We start from the raw sequence: 22,460 nt of genomic DNA, 5'->3' as shown, positions 1-22,460 counted from the left end.
CACTGCGGCATGAAGGTGTGCTGCTGCCGAGGCGAAAACGCGGCAAAAAAAGGGTGTGGAATAAATATGTTCGATTTGGTTTGCTGCTTTTCGCTTGAGCAGCTTTTGCAGCGTTCGTTTCTGCAGATGATTCGATTCATGCTCACAATAATGATAATTCATGGTCACTTGGCTCGAATTTTTTGTTCTTGCAAACGCGGTGTGACCAACCGGATTCGCCTATTGTTGATTCAACGCTCTTGAAAGAGAGGCAACCCTGAGCGTGTTTTCTAGCCTCAGCTGTGGGTGTGTTTGTGCTATTTTGCGGGTGCTCGCAAATTTTCATGCGGTCGTAAGTACACAATATAAATTAATGGCAATGTTCATGCTGGCAAAAGGCCTTGTAAATATTCGCTCACGCCAGTTTAAAACAGACAAAACAAAAATATAATGAAATTTAGAAATAACAGGTTAAAATTAAATTAAATTTTATTCTCTTGGTAAATTAATTGCGTGTTATTCATAATTTTGAAAGCATTATGGAGTCATAACAGGAGAAAAACAGGTTTAATTATTGCAAGTGAAATTTATTATTTATTCAAATCATATACACTCATTTATCGTGTTCCTTTGTCACATACAATATTTTGCTTTCATGATTCATACATTAAGCACCTCGAAAAATAAATAAGTTATTCTTTTCATCAGTGTCACAAAGATTTATTTGAAAATTTGGCACATTTTCCCTTTGTCCCAAAGTTACACTGCCTGTCCTACATTCTACCCGCCACCTTTCGATGGAGTAATCCATCTCCCAAAATTAAGACTTTATCACTTTTGAACTTTCGACTTCCTTTTTGATTGCAACCATTGCGTTTTCCAGTGCCCTCAACGCTCTCCTCTTGCCAGTGGGCTGGAATGTTTCTTCTAAGTGGGCTTGCTCGAGTATCTTCTTCAAATTTTCATTTGCAGCGTCGTCGAGCAAAGATCTTCCGTATCCATTACGCCTCCTGTTAGCCGCACATTGAGCGCATGCGTTTCCTTGCGGAACTCCAACAGGATAAAGGACGGGATAAATTTGACCAGGAGCGCCGTCTTTGTCTGGACAGTATGGGTAGAAAATTACAGGAATGTATCCAGCTTGTGGAGGTGCACTTGGCTGAGACGGAGGTCCACTTGGATGACTGCCTCCTTGTCCGGGGAAGGGATGAACGTGTGGAGGCTGGCCTGGCTGTTGGGGATAGCCACCTGGCTGTTGCGGTTGTTGAGGATATCCACCTCCAGGCTGCTGAGGTTGTCCACTTCCTGGTTGTTGAGGATATCCACCGCCTGGCTGCTGAGGATATCCACCTCCAGGCTGTTGAGGTTGTCCACCACCTGGTTGCTGAGGATATCCACTACCTGGCTGTTGTGGCTGCTGAGGATATCCACCGCCTGGCTGCTGAGGTTGTCCACCGCCTGGCTGCTGAGGATATCCACCGCCTGGCTGCTGAGGTTGTCCACCGCCTGGCTGCTGAGGATATCCACCGCCTGGCTGCTGAGGTTGTCCACCGCCTGGCTGCTGAGGATATCCACCGCCTGGCTGCTGAGGTTGTCCACCGCCAGGCTGCTGAGGATATCCGCCACCTGGTTGCTGAGGATATCCACCGCCTGGTTGCTGAGGTTGTCCACCGCCTGGCTGCTGAGGATATCCGCCACCTGGCTGCTGAGGTTGTCCACCGCCTGGCTGCTGAGGATATCCACCGCCTGGCTGCTGAGGTTGTCCACCGCCTGGCTGCTGAGGATATCCGCCACCTGGTTGCTGAGGATATCCACCGCCTGGCTGCTGAGGATATCCGCCACCTGGCTGCTGAGGTTGTCCACCGCCTGGCTGCTGAGGATATCCGCCACCTGGCTGCTGAGGTTGTCCACCGCCTGGCTGCTGAGGATATCCACCGCCTGGCTGCTGAGGTTGTCCACCGCCTGGCTGCTGAGGATATCCGCCACCTGGCTGCTGAGGTTGTCCACCACCGGGTTGATTAGGACGTTCTAAATTTTCAGGATCTGGCTGCTGAGGTCCTTGAGGCTGACCTAATTTGAATGTTTTAATATTTACTGTAGATGCGTTTAGAAAATATTTCTGACCTGGGTAGCCTCCTGATCCTGGCTGTCCGCCTTGTCCACCATCTCCTCCTTGGCCCCCACTTCCAGGATATCCTTAAAGAAGAGTTTTTATAGCATTTTAAAATTATTTATTGCTAATTTTGTACCTCCTTGTCCACCTTGACCTCCATCTCCGGGGTATCCTCCTTGACCGGCAGATCCAGGTGTACCTGGAGATCCTGTAAATATTTATATATTTAGTAAAATATACCCCAATTTTATATCATTTTGTACCTGGATATCCTCCCTCTCCTCCTTGGCCGCCAGACCCAGGCGTACCAGGTGTACCAGGGCTTCCAGGTGTGCCAGGTGATCCTTAATAAATAAATAAATACATGTATTTCCTCTAAGTTATTTCAAAACTTTTTTCATACCTGGATATCCTCCTTCACCACCTGATCCTGGATAGCCACCTTCACCTCCTTGTCCCCCAGATCCAGGTGTTCCTGGTGTACCAGGAGTTCCAGGGGTACCTAACGAGCCATTAATCCCGTTAGAATAAGAAAGATTTAAATTTAAAACCATTGAAATATTACCTGGATATCCACCCTCACCACCCTGTCCTCCAGATCCTGGATAGCCTCCTTGTCCACCTTGTCCTCCAGATCCTGGATAGCCTCCTTGTCCACCTTGTCCTTCAGATCCAGGATAACCTCCTTGTCCACCTTGTCCTCCAGATCCTGGATAGCCTCCTTGTCCACCTTGTCCTCCAGATCCTGGATAGCCTCCTTGTCCACCTTGTCCTTCAGATCCAGGATAACCTCCTTGTCCGCCTTGTCCTCCAGATCCTGGATACCCTCCTTGTCCTCCAGATCCAGGAGTTCCTGGAGATCCTGATACATATATGTTTCAGTGCTATCACATTTTTTTACTATTATAGAATTACCTGGATAGCCACTTTCACCACCTGAACCGGGAGTTCCTGGTGTGCCAGGAGATCCTGGTGTGCCAGGGGATCCTGGTGTGCCGGGGGATCCTGAATCATAAACATTTATCATATTTTTAGAACCCAAGATGCTATCATTTGAGTTTTACCTGGGTATCCTCCCTCGCCACCTTGTCCTTCTGAGCCAGGATAGCCACCTTGACCTCCTTGGCCCCCTGATCCTGGATATCCACCTTGCCCTCCAGATCCTGGATAGCCACCTTGACCACCTTGTCCTCCAGATCCAGGTGTTCCTGGTGTACCAGGAGTTCCAGGGGTACCTAACGAGCAATGAATCCCGTTTGAATAAGAAATATTTGAATTTTAAACCACTTGAATATTACCTGGATATCCACCCTCACCACCTTGTCCTCCAGATCCTGGATAACCTCCTTGTCCACCTTGTCCTCCAGATCCGGGAGTTCCTGGTGTACCAGGAGTTCCTGGTGTGCCAGGGGATCCTGGATCATGAACAATTTTATTTTTTTCAAACCAACATGGTACTAATTAAATTATTACCTGGGTATCCTCCCAGACCACCTTGTCCTTCAGAGCCAGGATAACCACCTTGACCTCCTGAACCTGGATATCCACCTTGACCCCCTTGGCCTCCGGAACCAGGGGTTCCTGGTGTGCCTGGTGTTCCAGGAGTGCCTGGTGATCCTTATAATTTCATATATAACTAACGACCTTACTTTAAATTTAAATAACTAAATGATACCTGGGTATCCTCCTTCTCCACCTTGCCCTCCAGATCCTGGATATCCACCTTGTCCTCCAGATCCAGGGGTTCCTGGTGTTCCAGGAGTGCCTGGGGATCCTTATAATTTCTTATGTAATTAACGACCTTACTGAAGCTTCCAATAACTGAATGATACCTGGATAGCCGCCTTCACCGCCCTGACCTCCAGATCCTGGGTATCCTCCTTCTCCACCTTGCCCCCCAGATCCTGGATATCCACCTTGGCCAGGTGAGCCAGGAGAGCCTTAAATAGATCACGAACATGACACTTCAATTTAATACTATCCTTTCAATCGCATACCTGGATATCCTCCACTACCAGGTTGTCCTGGCGCTCCGGGAGATCCTCCGTGTCCGCCTTGACCACCTTGTCCTCCGCTTCCTGGTTTACCTGGGGTGCCTGGTGTGCCAGGGGTTCCTGGTGATCCTATTTTTAAAATTCAAATTATTAAAACATGAACTCGAATAGTATGTTATTGTTATTTTTCATCCGTATGAAAATTAAAATTACCTGGATAGCCACCTTGTCCTGCTTGACCACCTTGTCCTCCACTTCCTGGTTTACCTGGAGTGCCTGGTGTTCCTGGCGTGCCAGGGGTTCCGGGGGATCCTATTTTCAAATTAACAATATTAAAACATGAACTGAAATAGTATGTTATTGTTATTTTTCATCCGTATGAAAATTCAAATTACCTGGATAACCACCTTGTCCTGCTTGACCACCTTGTCCTCCACTTCCTGGTTTACCTGGAGTGCCTGGTGTTCCTGGCGTGCCAGGGGTTCCGGGGGATCCTATTTTTAAATTAACAATATTAAAACATGAACTGAAATAGTAAATTATGGTTATTTTTCATGAGTATGAAAATTTAAATTACCTGGATAACCACCTTGTCCTGCTTGACCACCTTGTCCTCCACTTCCTGGTTTACCTGGAGTACCTGGTGTTCCTGGCGTACCAGGGGTTCCGGGGGATCCTATTTTGAAATTTACAATATTAAAACATAAACTAAAATAGCAAAAATTATGGTTATTTTTCATCAGTATGAAAAATAAAATTACCTGGATAGCCACCCTGTCCTGCTTGACCACCTTGCCCTCCACTACCAGGTTTTCCTGGTGTTCCGGGAGTACCAGGAGTTCCAGGAGATCCTTTTATAAATTTGTCAAATTTAATTTTTAATGATACACTCTGAGTATAAATTACCTGGATAGCCTCCTTGCCCTCCGTGACCACCTTGTCCTCCACTGCCGGGCTTTCCTGGAGTACCTGGTGTTCCTGGAGTGCCAGGGGTTCCTGGTGTACCAGGGGATCCTAGAAAATAAAAGCCATTTCTTTCCTTGATTCAATGCCTTATATGTCATACCAGGATAGCCTCCTTGTCCTCCACTACCAGGGGTTCCAGGTGATCCTGGATAACCACCTTGACCACCTTGTCCTCCACTGCCGGGTTTTCCTGGAGTACCAGGCGTTCCAGGGGTACCAGGAGAGCCTATCATAAGCATTTCGATAAACGTTGGTTGGTTTTATTTGTACTGAAATTACCTGGATAGCCACCTTGTCCTCCTTGACCTCCACTTCCTGGTTTTCCAGGAGTACCTGGGGTTCCTGGAGAACCTTAAAAACACGAGGTATTTTTATAAAGTAACTTTTTGCTACAATCAAAAGCTTTTTATTACTAAATAAAATGCATGAATTTATTTACCTGGATAGCCACCTTGTCCTCCTTGACCGCCCTGTCCTGCACTACCAGGTTTTCCGGGAGTTCCTGGTGTTCCAGGTGTGCCTGGAGTACCGGGTGTACCTATGCATATCAAATTTTATTACCTTTTAAATGAATTGAAAAAATCGTTAAGTACCTGGAGATCCACCGCTTCCCGGAGATCCTGGATAGCCACCTTGCCCTCCATGTCCACCTGGTTCAACAAATATCCTTGTTAAATAATGTTACCAAACAAAAAATATTTATATTTTAAAAATTCGAGCAAATAAATCTATTAAAAAAAATGCAATTTACCTTGACCACCTGATCCTGGACCACCGGCGCCGCCTAGATAGAAAGAGGCAAAATTTAAAAACATGTTTTAAAATGGTGCTTTCATCGAATAAAATTTTTTCATTTATTTTTAGTTAAATTTAACACATTTTAATGAATTTTAGACAGGATGGTTTATTTATGCTTAATTATGGTGGATTAAAACGTTTAGTGTTAATTATACCTCCAACAGTAATTGACCCTTGTCCAGAAACCTGGGTGGATCCTACAAATGTACACGTAAATTAGAGCCACAATTACATGCACATTCAAACATTTTTACAAAGATACCTTTACATTTGTCACCAGAGACGGAGCCATGGCTAGAAAAGTGGCCCTGACCTAAAATACGCAGGCACAACAAAAACGGCATTCAATTCACACACAGAGCATGCATTTTACTGTTACCTTTATCCTTTTCTTTGTGAGCACTTGCTGATCCGTGCCCACTAATGTGACTGGAACCTATAAGTTAAAAATGCATTCGTTTTACATGCAACATGCAATTAATCACACACACAATTGGCACTACCTTTGTCTTTGTGCCCGCTAAACGAGTTGCTGCCACTCACGTGGCTCGAGCCTTAAAAAAAATCAAAGAATAAAGTCGATCACTTGAAAACAGGAGCTGTTTTACAGCAAATACCTTTATTTTTATCCTTATGTCCGCTAACTGTGTTATGCGCGTGAAAATGACTGCATTCTAAAAATTAAAATTTGTACTTTGAATAAAATCGGTCAAGAGGCGGAATTTGCAATTTTACCCTTGTCTTTATCTTTGTGGCCACTAAACGAATGGCTTCCGGATAACTGACTCGAGCCTAGAAATTAAACCCCGATTTAAGCGATTAAACGGTTTTTTAGCTCGATTTTAATGTTTACCCTTGTCTTTATTTGCAGAAAAGTGACTTTCACCCGAGATGCTGCTAGTGCCTGGATCAGCGAAAACTAGCGTGAGTTCAAATTTAAACATTTTACTTATTATTTTACCTTTATCTTTGTCCTTATGGACATTGAAAGTGTTATGGCCACTGATGCCTTTATCTCCTATAAATATCGTTCAAAATTAAGCACGAAAGTATTGATTTAAAAAATAAATAATCTACCTTTGTCATTAGAAGAAGAGAATGAACTTTGAGAATCAATATTTGTGCCTCCTAAATGAGAAAGTTCTATGAATTTAGAAACATTTTGGCACAAATTGACACACCTTTGTCATTTGAAAATGAGCTCTGACTGCTGAAATGTGTGCTACTGCCACTGCTTCCTAAAGAAACGAAATATTTAATATCCTCACATTTTTCATCACTATTAAAGAGCAGTAGAAGCACCTTTATTTTTGTCAAACGAGCTTGTGAAAGAACTTTCGCTGTTTAGGTTCGAGGCCACGCCTAAATTTTAATGTGAAATTAGCCACACGAATAAATTGTTTGTTGGTAAAAAGTACCTTTTTCTTTCGAAAATGATCCATGGCTGGAAGAGCTGACCGATCCTTTCGGAGAAAATTCAATTCAATAAACGATTACTCTAAAGCGTTTTATCAAAACTAACCTTTCGTAAAGTGACCCTCATATGATGCGCTTGATTCGAAATCGTAGCTAATGCCTGGAGTGCATTCACGTGTGGGGGTTAGTGCTCACATTACAAACAACCGTACATTCAAATGCATAAGACGTGCATGCACGTCATGCGCTTACTACAGATTAATCACAAACAACAATAAATCACAAATAAACATGCTGGACAACAATACATTATAAGTGATTTTGAACACAAAAGCTACATTTTAAATACGTGCAAATATGAAATTTAAATTTTAACCAGCACAATTAATTACGATATTAACAATAAATTTTTATTTACACACGAAAATTAAATTTTTATGCTCATGCATCATGCTATTTAAAGATATTATTTTGTAATTTGTTTCAAGGGAAAAACTCACCTCCGTGGCCACCACTACCTGGAGTACCGGGCGTGCCTGGTGTTCCAGGAGTGCCTGGAGAACCAGGTCTGCCAGGAGTTCCTGCTGTTCCTGGAGTTCCAGGTGTGCCAGGTGATCCTGAAATTAAATAGCAACAAATTTTTAAAATTTTACAGCTCCGAAAGCTGTTACTTCAATTTTTTTAATTCAAAATCTATTGATTTTTAATGATCATTCAGATCCAGCAGACAAACAATAAAGGATCATTTATTTTAACGACTCTTTCCTTGTAAGTATCAAAAGCGATCGAGTTAATTGTTTACAGCTTTCCACTTTAAAATTGAACTGTAATAAATGACAATTAAAATTAATTTTACTAACCTGGATATCCACCGCTACCTCCACTGCCAGGGCCTCCCGCTCCGCCTGATTCAGTCAATATTGAGTTATTTAGAACAAAAAATAGTGTTGCATGAGTTGCTTACCTCCTGAGCCGCCGTGTCCTCCTGATCCACCAGAACCAGGTTTGCCTGTAGAGGAAAAATTGTATTTGAATTAACTCTATGAAATACTTTTGCAATGTAAAAGCTGTTACGACAATGTTTAAACGGTATGCAACCGGCCGAGCATCACTATTAAGCGAGTTGCATAACGCCTTCGCGATATATTCTTAGCTTAAAATACGCTCTGATTTTGTTGTAATTTTATACAATGAAACTAAAAAAATACCTGGGCTGCCTGGGGAACCCTGTGAGCCAGGATATCCACCACTGCCGCCTCCGCCGCCGCTACCTGCTCCACCTGAATTAATGATGCAATTAGAAAATCGAAAATAACAAAAGCAGTTAAATGTTTGCACTATATCCTCAGTAAATTTCTATTCGAGATAGTTTTGATGCTTACCACCGTGTCCACCGGATCCTCCGGAACCTGGGGTTCCTGGTGTACCAGGAGTTCCTAAAACAAATGAGTAAATTTTGAATATTCACTGCAATTTTTTAATTATAATTTCAATTACCTGGTGATCCAGGACGTCCAGGGGTACCTGTTAAATAGAGATTGAAAAATTATTGAAAGTGCTGTTTCAAACAACTTCGTGCTGAGAAAATTAAAAAGTTGCCCTGTTGGCTCTTAAAAATAAACAAAGTTGAACCTGAAAAAGGTAATTTATTTACCTGGAGTTCCAGGTGTTCCGGGTGTTCCTTGAGATCCTGGATATCCTCCACTACCACCTGAGCCTCCGCTGCCAGCTCCACCTGAGGAACCAGGTTTTGTTATTTATAAATTGGATTCGGGTTTTCTCAGGAAAAAATTGTATCTCTAACTTTATTTGGTTTGAACGCCTGTTTGCTATGCAACCTGCGAATCTTGCACGGCACGCATACGATCGCGTTTTTAGAGTTAAAAATTGTGTTTCAATCAGAAGAATTGCGTGTTTCGAAAGAAAATAAGCGTAACTTGCCTCCTGAGCCAGGGGTTCCGGGTGTGCCTGGGGTACCGGGTTTGCCTGGAGTTCCAGGGTAACCTGATAATAATAATTTTTTTGTTAATATATGAGCGTCAAAGTCAGTGAGCTTTCTTGCCTCCTTGTCCTGCGGATCCTCCTGAACCAGGGCGTCCAGGAGTTCCAGGTGTGCCTAAAAGAGTGCATTTTAATTAGTTTGGGAAAAATCATTTCAATGTGAGACTGTTTACCTGGAGTTCCAGGTCGTCCAGGAGTGCCAGGAGAACCTAACGATGGAAATTTTTTAATACGAATTGTTTATAACTGTACGAAATATATAAAAGTAAGGAAATTTTTGATTTTATTATAAAAACGGCCTTAATTGTAAAATATATTACCTTGTGATCCTGGGTATCCTCCACTTCCACCTGAGCCTCCACTTCCGCCAGATCCAGGTGAGCCAGGTTTACCTGATTTTATATGAAATTTTAAGTATTTTAATCGTTGCATAAAAGAAAACATAAATACTTCTAAGCAGAACAAAAAAATTATTAATAAATTTAAGGAGACAATTACCTGGGGTGCCAGGAGTTCCGGGGGTTCCAGGGCGACCAGGAGTGCCAGGAGAACCTAACGATTAAAAATTTAATTAATAAATTTATAGAACTATAAAATATATATTAAAAGTATTAAAAATTTTGCCTTAAATATAAAATATTACCTTGCGATCCGGGGTATCCACCTGAGCCTCCACTACCGCCAGATCCAGGTGAGCCAGGAGAACCAGCTGTTCCAGGTTTACCTGAATTTAGATTATATATTGAGTATTTTATTCGTTTCTATGAAAAAATATAAATATATCTAAACAAGACAAAATTAATTAATTATTTATTCATTGAATTTGAGGAGACAATTACCTGGAGTGCCAGGGGTTCCAGGTGTGCCAGGAGAACCTAACGATTAAAATTTTTATGTAATTAATGTATAGAACTGCAAAACATATAAAAGTATTGAAAATTTTGATTTAATAAAAATTTTGCCTTAAATATAAAATATTACCTTGCGATCCAGGGTATCCACCTGAGCCTCCACTACCGCCAGATCCAGGGGAGCCAGGAGAACCAGCTGTTCCAGGTTTACCTGAATTTAAATTAAATTTTAAGTATTTTATTCGTTGCTTAAAAGAAAACAAACTTATTTCTAATTGTAAGCAGGACAAACTAAATAATTTATCTATTGAATTTAAAGAGACAATTACCTGGGGTTCCAGGAGTTCCGGGGGTTCCAGGGCGACCAGGTGTGCCTAAGAATCATAAATTTCAGCTTCGTTTTTTTAAATAAACGAGAGATAATTTACCTGGAGTTCCAGCAGTTCCGGGTTGACCTCCTAAAATAATTTTAGTTAATGACCATTTTATTTAAAATTTGAAAAAATTCGTACCTGAACCAGGTTTAGGAGGACCTTGAGGCTGGCCTGCATTCGGGTCATAGCCAGGGGAACCTGTTAATAAATCCGATTGAGCTGCGGAAAACGTGCAAGCCAGACAATTGGCACAACGCACTGTTTTTTCAGCATTAATTTAAATTCAAAATTATCCGTCTTTTTATTTTTCATATTTTTAAACTCTCAATTCTGAGAGCAATCATGCAGATCGATTTAGTTTTGAAATTAGGTAAATTGTTTAGGCAGTTTGATTAAACAAGTGAGGTGCACCAATTGCAAGGCTCAGGTGCGACACAATCGTGTCGCTCCATCACCTGGCAGGGTGCCACCGGGGCCTGTGCCGCAGCCCTTGGGGAAGTGGGCCTGTTCGTAAGGGATGGTTTCCATCTCGTATTCATCGGTCGTGCCGGGCTTCTTGCGCCACACGTCTACGGGCTTTCCAGGGACGATGACGCGGAAACCCCAGGCGTCGGCGACGTAGTGGGTGGCGCGGAGTTCGTTGTTGGGATCCAGGTAGCCGTAGCAGCCATAGGTGACGCCGTCAGGTCCACGCACCTCGTGGTGGAACTGTCCGTTTGGACCCACGTCGTATCCGTACACATATTGGCCTGGTAGGGAAAATTAAATTAATATTTCCCCTCGTGTTAGTGTTGCCTTTTGGATCAGTTATCGCAAAATTTTAGATTTGTTTTAAATTAAATTAATTAATTTGCTTTGCAGTCAGGAGTTTAATCATGGAATTTTAAATGAACAATAATTTTTATTAGGATCAACCTCAAGATACAACCAGAAGCAGTGTATTTGTGTGTTGGAGATATATTTTAGGGTGTTTTTTTGTTCAGATTTTCGCAAAACAGAGTAATGAAGGTGAGGTGGGAGTTAAAGCCATGCAAACGGAGACAAACCACATTTACTGTTATCACAGTCCTGCTCGTGGTACTGGTTCTTGTCCTGGTCCTGGATGTCGACAATCACATCCTTGCGAGTGAAGAGGTTTTGATTTGAGCTGCCCGTGATAGGATTGATCGACTTGTCCACGCGGTGTATTTTCGAAACCCTGGCCACCCTTGCGTCAGATGACTCTGACAGCAGAGCGATGGCCACCTGCAATCAGAATAAAAAATTGCTTCAAAAACAGTGTTTCATAATAAGAGCATATTATCGTAATTGACAAAAAGATTGTCCATTAATTTTGTTTCCCCGGGAAAATTATATTTTTCGCTTTTGGAATTAATTAAAACGAATTAACGAATTTTTTTACGGTTAGAGAACATGGAAAGATAAACATTTATCTGTACAATTTATTTATTTAGTGTCTCTGCTCCTCACAAAAGACGCATTTTTAAAATAGTTAGTCCCTTTCTTATCTAAATTTTCTCATTTTGCAATTTGAAAAATTTATTGATGTAATTAAAATTGAAGAATATTTTGTGCAAGATTTTCAGAAAAGGTTTTTTAACCGTTATAATATATTAATTGTTTAATTCTTGTTATTACTGACACATTTTTTTGCTAAAGGATTTTTTTTAATTTATAAATAATAGTAGATTTGAAATTATCGTGATTGATTGTATTGATATGTCTAGGTAGGTAAATATCGGTGTTAGTTTGTTTTAAATTCAGTAATCACAGATTAGCTAAATATTTAAACATTTATTCTCAATTTTAGCAAATGATTTTACAGGAAAATTGAGATAATCCGAAAAAAATACTGTTATGGAAAAACTAGACTTTTCTTTTTAGTATAGAACAAAAACCGGCTGTAGAAAAAAAAATAACAAAACTGCAAACCATGTTGAAGAATCACATAAAACAATTTTTAAACATGTTGGAAACAATTGTGATTTGTTTACGTTATCATTGTTTTACGTTTACAATGGGCAGTATTTAATAGAAGACACCCACGTTTTGTTTCAGGCACACTTAAACCCACGGAGGAACGGATTTAACCTACAGCAAAGATATTATCGAGACGTCAGCCCCGCGCCTCAATTATGTATTTGACCAAATTTTGACCTTGACAGTGGCCAGACACATCGATTACGATTCGCGTCTCGAACTTAAAACTGGTCCAGCACTTAAATTCGCGCTTGGAAATTTGCATTTTAGTCTTCCTTTGATCTTTATCGCACTTCTCCGTTCTTTACGATCTCATTGTTGGTGAAAGGGAACCTCTCACACTCGGCACAGTCAGCAGCATCGTAACTTTTATTGTTTTTACTACTATATCCAGATCCAGACGGTCACGGGCCTGAAAGTGAGTCTGGTTTTCCAGCTCGATATAAATACACATAACAATATTTACGGCTATTAACGGCCGCCTTTGCGGTCGGTCTGATTAATGAAGTGCATGCGCGGACACGTGGTGTGTGTTAGAAGCTAGCAGACGCATAATATAATGTTACGTCGTCGTGTGTGTGATGCTCGCTGGGTCAGTGCCGCAGCATAAATAAGGCTCAGCGTAACTAGGTTATTTGCATGAGAATCTGGTGCTCTTCACTTTCAGCTAAGCACCTTTAATCTCGTCTTGAGAAATCATTTTCATATGCATTGTAGTGCAGCTTGGATCAAGGAGATCAGATCGGCCTCTAATTTCAGACATTCCTATTTAGAAATCGTCTCCTTTCGAGAAACGATAAATTTATTTCATTCGGAATGAGTACTTGGATTCTATTTCAATAGGAGAAATTCCATTTGAATTATGGAAAAACCGGACTTGAGATGTTTACAGTCATGCAATAAATTTGACGAACTGTCTCGTTAAAGTGAAGTTTTTTTATTCAAGCAGTTGAAATTTATTTGAATATTAAAAATAAAAAATAAATTGGAAAGTAGACTAATTTTACGCATCAAATGACCTTCGTGATAGTTTCTCTGTTATATTGTTGATTACCAAATTTTCCTATATTAAAATTTTTATATAAGAATAGCCAGTAGTATAAAGACAACCTGTCAGGCCAATAAGACAGTGAAAAAACCTTCCAATTTTTTTTTCGAAAATATTGGTGGTTTTACAGCAGGTTTTCACATAATTAAAATAAAGAAATTTAATTTTTGCAAAAAAGAGTTTTTGTATTTAAATTATTTGAAAAAAACCTGCTGTAAGACTACAATATTTTCGAACAAAAATATTGAATTTTCAAACTGAAACCATTAAAACCAGTAATTAAAGAAAAAAATGAACATTTATTTATAACATTTAACTGAACATGGCAAATATTTAATTGCTTGCCATTTTTAAATCGGTGTAGAATCAACGGCATTTGACGCTTTCTTTTAAAATCCAATTTATGACATGATTCTTAGTATTTCTCACTTTTGAATCTCGAGTAAATTTCACTAAAAATAACTATACCAACAAATGTGTTCGTATTTTTTTTAAAAATCTGGTTGCAGACAATTTACTAATTTTCTATTAGTATCTTACGGAAAATTAAATACAAAAAATCAATAAATTGTTTTTGTATTTGAAAAGATACACCCCAGCGTAAAAAAAACTGGCAGATCTTCATGATGCCGTAATAAAACTAGTTCGTTATTTTGTTATCTCATCTGGTATGCTGACGAGTGCGAAATTATCGCAGGCCAAGCAGGCAAGAGAGCGAGCGACTTTCTAAAAGAAGGCCCTCCTCAAATTCCTTTTTGTCGGCGTTAAAAAGAGTGAAATATGGCGCTGGCTGGATGCGAGGCCAGGTGCGATGCGCGTGCTTGTCATTCCAGATTCAGTCGGCTCAGTCGCTGCGAGAGCTCATCTCATAGACAGCCTGCTTATCTATCAGCTGGCAGAACTCGTGCATTTTTCTCATTTGAGAAAGGCCTTATATTGTCTTGACCCCTCGCGATTCATTACCAATGGTTAATGGCCGCTCGTTCGCCTTAAAAGGTTTACTGCACCGAGCTGCGCGGGGCATTTCAATCACGCTCGTCTAATTAAACCCGAATGCAGCAGCACGCTTCGGACAGGTGCCTTACCTTTCCAAATTTTAATAACAACCCATCTTTTATTGCGGCTCTGAAAGCTGTATCGCAATAATAAATACATCGGCTGATTTATTAAAGGAAGTTTTTCCAGGTGCCCCAGAACTGAACGATGCGATTAAACGTGGATTTAAATGCACTCCTTTTTACTTTCGCCTGTCTACCGCGGATAAATTTCAAGCAAATGTTTGTCAAAACTGCAGATAAGCCTAATGCACGCCAAGCTGCTTTAAAAGCCTTTTAGCTAATTAAGAGAAGCAATTATGCAACCGTCTGCAATGCAGAGAGTAGATGAACGAGTTTGTTCAGCAGTGGCTGCGCTAAAAGTGATGCTTGATATTATTTTTAAAATGAGGTCGATTAAATTTTTTCCACATATCTTTGGTAATGTTCAGAGCTGCACGTTTTAGTTTTTTTTTCGGATATTAATTGAATTTTGATCACTACCCTGAGTTTGATCATTTTTATTTTATTAAATAGTTGGTTTTAATTTACTTAGTGAGGAAATTTGTTTTCTAATCATAGTTATAGTATTGCAGGATTTAGTTTAATTTTATTTTATATTAACTGTTAAACCTTTCCGTATTATAATCCTGATTTTTCAACTTTTTTATATGTTATGTGAGTAATTTCAGTAAAAGTAATAGGTCGATTACATGGCAAAATTGTATTTATTTGTTTTCGTTTGTTATTTTTATTCTTGAATTCAAAAATACGTAGCCTTGAAGCTACAAGGAAACAAATCTACAATTATTGGAGAGTCACTACCAATGTTTTAAATTTAATAAAAATATTAACAATTCAAAATATATTTATTTGACATTTAATTGCCATAGAAAAAATGGCAAACGTTTTCATAAAAAATAAAGTACTTGTATCGCTTTCTTGTAAAAAAATTATTTAAATTATGAACAGAATCAAAAGATCATTTTTCTTTCTTAAACTTCATTTCAAAATATTGGTTTATGATGCAAAAATTCCGTTTTTTAATTGGCAAATGCGTGCTTAAATTGCTCGAAATTCAAATGGTTTGCTCTGATACCAATTCCATTATTATGCGAAATTATTTACCTGAAAAGGCTGAGTAAATTACATGGGCAGCCCTAGTAACGTTTTATACATTGTTAGCACAACAAATTTAACTGGTCTTTACTCTTTGCCCAAATTTATTCAACAGGAGACACAAAAATCTGCAAATTTAATCCTTAAATTAATTAGACCCTAAATAGGATTAAGTTCATAAATGGTTTATTATGGACCAGACACATTAAAATTCAGAAGAAAGAAACTTAATGAACCAAAATAAATATTAATGCTCTCGTTTTTCAAGCTACACGCAGTACTAGATTTGGGCGAGCATATTTAATGAATGCACAAGTAAATAAATAAATAAACTCGTCAAGTTGTGCAAAATAAGTTATATTTATTGCCGGGTTCATTGTCCGAGCTAGGCTGGCCGCGGTGATTTTAACTTTTGTCCCTTTCGGACTTGGCACGCCGTGGGCATTATTTATTGCAACGGAGACCATTTGCGTCCGCAATAAAAATAAGCAAGGTTTTTCTTCGCGCGGCGGACCAATCGGCTAGGATCCCCGTCGCGCGGATGGGCCCGAATTACGATATTATTTTTCACCAAGCCAACAGGAAGGTCCGATGATATTTTTTCAGCGAGAAGTTTCTGCAAAACTCGGTCCGCGCCCACCCGCGAGTTATGGACACCGCTCTGTATGTTCGGCGCAGATAGTTTGAGGAAAAATTAACCAGTCTGCTATATTTTTGTAACACGCCCACTCTGAATTTCTGCCAGAGTGGTGTGTCGGCACTAGGCTGGAATCTCAATTATGATTTGTGTGAATGCATGCCGAGGAGAAATTTCATTTACTCCATTTGGCACCTCGGGATTTTATTGCGCGCGCGGCCGGGTGATTTAGCGTACGCCTCAGCGTGAATACCAAATATCGAGGAAACGTCTGCTCTCTGAATATCAAACTGGTGTAAATTGGAATTTCTGGACAACTTTCAGTTTTATGTGAAAAAAAATTAAAACGATGTTTGCACAACCGTGATTTCAGACATTTAGTTATAAGTAACATAATTTTTCCTTAGCTGAAACGGTGCCGATTCGCCATTAATCGCTGGTTATTCCTTTTCCAGCGGCTTTCAATCAAAGACCTCGGTGCGGGGGTCAAAAAATATCAACATTCTGCCAATGATCTTCTTCGGGCAATTGGGCCCCGTGTTATCCGTTCGGTTGTGTTATTGGGACCTGGTGAGCTCATAACCCAGGGGATTAAATATTAAAAAAGAACTAAATGGTCAAAATCCAACTAAATCGCTAAAATTACAATAAAGATCTAAAAGACCTATGATTTATGCTTTGAATTTTAGATTTGCCTTTATGGCGGCTCTCGATATATTCGTTCTGGAAAATTTAGACAGTCAAAATCACAGATTCGATTATTTTTTTTTCTCCTGGAAGGACAGGAGAATTTAAACTAAAAAAACTCATAATTAACTAACGTAAATGCTAGCAATGATGGAAAAAATGTTGCAAAATGAATTTTGACTCAATTTTTGCTTCAAATGGCAGTGAATTTTGCCCAAATAAAATAATTACTACACTATTTTTCAAAGAAAGGAAATCCAGCGATTTTCGTCGAAAAATTTGAACAAAAAGTTAAATTATTGATCAGGAAATATACAATGTAAATCCGTTGTCTATATTCTTCTTTTCCACTATGGATTGTTCAAATTATTGAATTAACCTGAACATAAAAATATTCCCCTTAACCCAACAAGAATATTTTGAAATTGGAAATCCAAAATTATTTTGTAACTTCCCTGGAATTTCAAAGACTATTTACAGTTTGTTCATTATTTTTTAAAAAAAGGAAAAAAATTATTACGTGATTAGAAAATTTACATTCACTTTATTGTATTACATTACTAGCACAATCCAAATATATTTTTAATATCTTTTGTCAACAGTTGAATTTCCAATGCACACAATTTCGTTGGTTGAAGGTATTTTTTGACATAATATTTAAACTTATATTAAATTAAATACAAATTAAATTACAATTTTTTAGCTTTGAAAAGTGTCATTCGTTAAAAATGAAAAAAAATCAATAGTGGAAACCCTAAATATTAAAAAAATTCAAATTCACATATAGAGAACTTGTACATTGAATTTCCCATTTTTTAAACAAGGAAGTACTCAGCTTTTTGTTCAAAATATAATTGCGTCTGGTAAAATTACGTTCCAAAAAATCCAAGGAACACACCTTATTAACATAGCCTTTCATGGTCAGCACGTTTCGGGTCAAACAATTTTCTCCGTTTTTTTTATTATTTCAAAAATCAGCAGTAAAATTAAGTTTTGGTTGGTGCATGCCCACACTGCTCACAGGGCTGAGTGAATCACGACGCGCGGTGAGTCAAATTAACTAAACGCACGTTCGCTATATACTAATAAATTTAAATGTTGCAAGAAGGATTTTCGGCGGAATAGCCAAAGATTTATTTCCCCGGCTCCCAGATGATTTGCCATGCTTATCCCCATTTCGCATTCCTGCATGCGTAATTTTGGAAAAGCGGCTTTCGCTGACACACGCGCGTAATTAATGCAGCAAACAATCGCAGCCTAATAGAATTCAAAACATAAATAAATTTCGTCTCTCGCGCGATTGGGACAATGGGCGCCTCTATTGTGGTGAAAAAGCCCGCCTCCAGGTGAGAGTTGAGACGCCGGCGTTCTGTGCCGCGTGAAAATCCGCGCCGAGCTTGCTCTTTCGATCTCTTCGGATAATTAACCCTCATTTGTGCGAGGCGCGTGTTGCGCAACGCACACGCATAACTCGGGCCCGGCGCGCCTCATCCACTCTCTCGTGCGCGAATTTAATTGTGAAGCCGGGCGTAATTGACGTGCGCGCGGCCGAGGGCGCGTTTCTGCACTTGTCATTTCGCTACTTATACAATTGCGAGACTTGCGAAATGCGTGCATATTCGATTCAAGTGCCTGGCACGCGGCCTCGTGCATTATATACATAAATTTTGTCGCCGCTGGAGAAATTTCAGCTCCATCTTGCCAGCCAGCGCATAGAGACTAGGAATGGAATGTTTTGTTAACTATTCTAAACACGTTGATGTTTTTCTACTGGATTTACTTTTTTTGTACTGTAAACAATCTAAATTTTCAACTTGCAGTGTATACTACAATTCATCAAAATGTATGATAAACGATCCGGAACACTTCAAAATAATTGTCAAAAATTTTGTTTATTACTTGTGAAATTTTCCAAAAGCGAAACATGAAAAACTGATCAAATAACTTTAAGTTTGGAATTATAAGCTGACCATAATCCTCTTAGCTTCGAGTAAAAGAACGTTTGTTACATTTTAATTTTTTAAATTTAACCTCAAAGGTGATTGATAAATAGAACAATTTATTTAAAATTATTTACTTTGCTGGCTTTAATTTTAGTCTCAATTTTTTTTTAAGCAGAATAACATTTTTCTGAGCTTAAAAATCGTCACGGGACCACCAAATGAGCACGAATCGTGCAATTTGAGCAAATTAAAACTGTTTAAAACCGTAAAAAATCACTGAAATATCACCTAAAATTATCAAATTATTTGTTAAAAAACTGTTTGCTCTTACGATGCGTTCTTTTAAACTTAAAACACTCCAGATTTTTTACAACACCCTACAATCTAATATCTTGGATGTGACCAGTTAGATTCATTTAAATGTTTAGAAATTTGAAAAATTAATTCCATTGAAAATGTTGTACGGATGATTTTTACTGCAAATTTTAGAACCAAAAAGCCAATTTTTTGTCCAAAAAGCTATTTGAAATCCTTCAAACCAAATTATATTGAATGCTAGTATTAAGAATGAAGGTATTAACTCAGATTAACTCAGAAACGAAACCATATCTGGCTAAATTTAATTATGTAAATCTTCTTGGGAAGACGGTAAAACCAACAAATCGTCATGTGCAAACTAATGAAATTAGCACAAAGCTAAAATCTGCGATTAAAATTTATTCAGAAGTAGCTTTACCTTTTTGAACAGCAAATATTTTCAGTATATGTTCTTTGTTTAAATTAATTGTCCTTTTTGAAAACTCATTTTATTTTTTCATTTCCTTGGATTTTCGCAAAACCTTCTATGCTTTTGTGTCTGCTAATGAACACAATAAATCAGTTTTTTTCAAGTCTGCACACAAGGAAATGTATTTTTTACTTTCGATCAGTCAAACCAGCACTTAAATTTAAGATAAATTGTATTTTGATAAAGCACTTTTAATGACCTTGCACTTCATAAAAGCAACACATTTACGTCAATTATACGCGCATGTGTCGTTTAGCAGGCGTAATCGTTACTTTTGCTTTTTACAGTCTTGCGCGTATGCATCTCACACATACACACACACACACAGGAGCAAGTGCAGTGTCATAAAATCAAAAGCGGCGAAGAAGACGAAACGATTAATTAGCCAAATTGACACATGTCCAAACGACAAGATGCACTTCTCGCATGAAAACAGAATATCACGTCCACTTTTCTGAAAGCCATTATTAATTTCGAGAGGCGACAGCGCTCAGGGAAACATTCGTTTGTTTCGCTTTGTTTATTTCTCGTGTGCTGGCTGAATTCATAATTTGTGTTTGCGAAAATTATTCGCAGCTTCGCAAGGCTGATGAACTTTGTGTTTATTTCTGTCAGTCCCAGAAAATAAATTACATAATCTTGAGTCAAAAATTTGTTCGTATAAATTTGAAATTCTAGAGATTTTTAATTAAGAAAAATTTCTTGCGTAAAATGAAATGGTACTCACGATGAGGAACGGCCCTGATAGCCGCATTCTGGCTTGGTGGGTGCTTTTGCACGACCGGCTGGTGCTTCCCTGGTGCACTGAGAAAAGTTCGCCAACCAGATGACAGATGAATGGGCTTCAAAGTGGTCGGTGATCAGAGTTTTGGCCCCTTTTATAACCCTCTATTCCCTCACCTCTTTGCCTCTCGAGATGGGCTCGATCCCCTCCTCTCGGATTGTATGATGTGTGCGCTCTTGGTGTAAGGAAAGGACGCATCAAGCCGCGCGGACGCCCACCAAGCAGATGGAGCTAGAAGAAGCACACAATCGGCTGACAATGAGCCGCGGGTAGATTTCGCACGTTCAGATCTCCATCCCGCTGACCAAATGCACGCCGCAAAAATGCAATCACTTAATTAATTAAAATACTATTAATCTTTATTTAGTAAAAAAAATTCCGTTTTATTTCCGGAATTTTACTTATAATTTTGATCTCAAGCGAGAGTTTGTAATATTTTCCCCAAAATTTTGTTCAAATTTGGCGTTGCTTGTATCTAAAAAAAACTGTTGTTCGCTTTAATGCAATTGGAACCGAATCTTAAATTGAGGACAATGATTTATTTGCCTGATCAAAACTTTTATAAACTGCTAGCGAGAGGAATTAAAGTGGATCGACCCAGGGTGACAATTGTAAATTATTTGAATTCTTGGATGTAATAATCAGTTAATCTCGATAAAATAATTTGCTCTGCAATTTTCAATAATCATAATAGGATCTTGCTACGTTTTTTTTTAATTATCTCTAATATTTACAGCGCTTGGCCAAATTTTCGATTCCTCTCGTCAAGATCTGTTCTACAGCGTATGCAACCTTTAAAGGACACTCTTTGTTGTGAAATAAAATAGGATTTCAAACAAAGTGACAGTTCTTACCATTTGAAAGGCACTTTTCTAAAAAAATTAGCGCTATTTAGGACAATTTTGGCTTCAACTAAATCTGAAGAGATGATAGATCATGCATTGGCAACAAGCATTTATTTTCCAGGCTTTTGCAGTATCAATCCTCTGTAATCGGTCCATTAACTGCTTTTTATATCCTCGGCTACGTCAGGGTTTGGTAGGTTCCTTTTGGTCATTAGTGTATGCAAACTCTGTTTTTAAAATAAAATTGTTCTTCCTAGCAAAATCAATTTTGCATGAAATTTCGTAAGACTATTTTAAAATTTTAGTTTTTTAAAATTTTTACCTACTTATAAACCCAAATAAAATTGTATTTTATAAATTAAATATTAAGTTAAAAGTAGTATATTTCAAACTAATATAAATTACTTGTTTCTTAATACCATTGTTACTGGCTAAATTTTATTTAAATACACTCAACCTATTTTAACATACAAAATTTTAAACGAATATTGTTATATTGGCATGTTATTCATAAAATTGTTGTTTATTTAGCAAAGTTTAGTAATAATAATTCATTTGAATCTTCTTCAACACTATTAAAAGCGCAAAAATAATTACCAGTTAATAATTAAAATGATTAAAGCTACTATCCAGAGATATTTATGGAGACAACCCTCTGAATCACACAATAAATAACTCTCTTAATTCAAACTCCATCCGAAGTTTTCCTCAGCATCGAAAAATTTTGTCAGGATTTAAAAATAATGTCATTTGGTCCAAAAATTCCAATCTTATTAACGAGCACATGAATATAGAAATCAAACCTAACTCATTTATTGACAAAAAATGTAATATCTAAAGAAACCGAATCCGTCACCTTTTGCTTCCACTTTCTACACGCCGTATATTAAGATCTTCTTAACTGGTGTGCGACCACATAAAGTACAGAATCAATTAAAAACAGTCAAGTAGTCGCGGCGGTTAATTAGTCTCAACAGCTGAAGAACTAATTTCCCTGGAAACCTCATTCTATCACCTGCGATAGTTATGATCCGAGTAAAACAATATAAGGTCGCGCGAGCGAAGAACCAGCTAATCAATATGAAATCTCTGCGCGCTGAGGTG

General features: G+C 38.7%; 2 protein-coding genes across 30 annotated transcripts in view; one reads left to right on the top strand and one right to left on the bottom strand.

Moving 5' to 3' along the window:
- Positions 1-545: 545 nt before the first annotated feature.
- LOC135942634 (collagen alpha-1(III) chain-like) lies at positions 546-20,612 on the bottom strand. 29 transcript variants are annotated; one of them, XM_065488848.1, is made up of 58 exons: positions 20,455-20,612; positions 11,539-11,737; positions 10,948-11,241; positions 10,631-10,690; positions 10,547-10,576; positions 10,448-10,492; positions 10,249-10,329; positions 10,107-10,142; positions 9,911-9,991; positions 9,766-9,819; positions 9,588-9,659; positions 9,441-9,476; positions 9,329-9,382; positions 9,208-9,270; positions 8,921-9,001; positions 8,764-8,790; positions 8,649-8,702; positions 8,475-8,546; positions 8,231-8,275; positions 8,127-8,171; positions 7,767-7,883; positions 7,373-7,426; positions 7,269-7,313; positions 7,153-7,212; positions 7,032-7,088; positions 6,928-6,978; positions 6,812-6,868; positions 6,704-6,754; positions 6,586-6,642; positions 6,468-6,524; positions 6,342-6,404; positions 6,230-6,286; positions 6,113-6,163; positions 6,006-6,047; positions 5,804-5,836; positions 5,646-5,702; positions 5,492-5,590; positions 5,332-5,403; positions 5,153-5,278; positions 4,993-5,100; positions 4,848-4,937; positions 4,664-4,762; positions 4,482-4,580; positions 4,300-4,398; positions 4,090-4,215; positions 3,925-4,032; positions 3,768-3,866; positions 3,566-3,709; positions 3,391-3,507; positions 3,157-3,327; positions 3,008-3,097; positions 2,658-2,954; positions 2,496-2,594; positions 2,356-2,436; positions 2,229-2,300; positions 2,104-2,175; positions 1,870-2,049; positions 546-1,797 (listed from the first exon to the last, which is right to left on the bottom strand). In XM_065488848.1, exons 1-58 carry the CDS (start codon positions 20,479-20,481, stop codon positions 800-802), a joined length of 5,811 nt encoding a protein of 1,936 aa, XP_065344920.1. In that variant the 5' UTR covers positions 20,482-20,612; the 3' UTR covers positions 546-799. The 29 variants fall into 29 exon arrangements, with proteins under 29 accessions (XP_065344920.1, XP_065344921.1, XP_065344922.1 ...); XM_065488849.1 differs by lacking the exons at positions 6,113-6,163; positions 6,230-6,286; positions 6,342-6,404; ... (7 more) ...; positions 7,269-7,313; positions 7,373-7,426; XM_065488850.1 differs by lacking the exons at positions 6,006-6,047; positions 6,113-6,163; positions 6,230-6,286; ... (8 more) ...; positions 7,269-7,313; positions 7,373-7,426.
- The window catches only part of Vps39 (vacuolar protein sorting 39), a 67,939-nt gene continuing 52,200 nt past the window's right edge, over positions 6,722-22,460 (top strand). Inside the window, exon 1 of the mRNA XM_065488892.1 lies at positions 6,722-6,774. The gene's annotated coding sequence lies outside the window, so the exon portion shown is untranslated. The remainder of the gene's footprint in view (positions 6,775-22,460) is intronic.

This window comes from Cloeon dipterum, chromosome 4 (assembly GCF_949628265.1).
Source record: "Cloeon dipterum chromosome 4, ieCloDipt1.1, whole genome shotgun sequence".
Classification (NCBI taxonomy): domain Eukaryota; kingdom Metazoa; phylum Arthropoda; class Insecta; order Ephemeroptera; family Baetidae; genus Cloeon; species Cloeon dipterum.
This window is presented reverse-complemented; position numbering and strand designations above follow the sequence as displayed.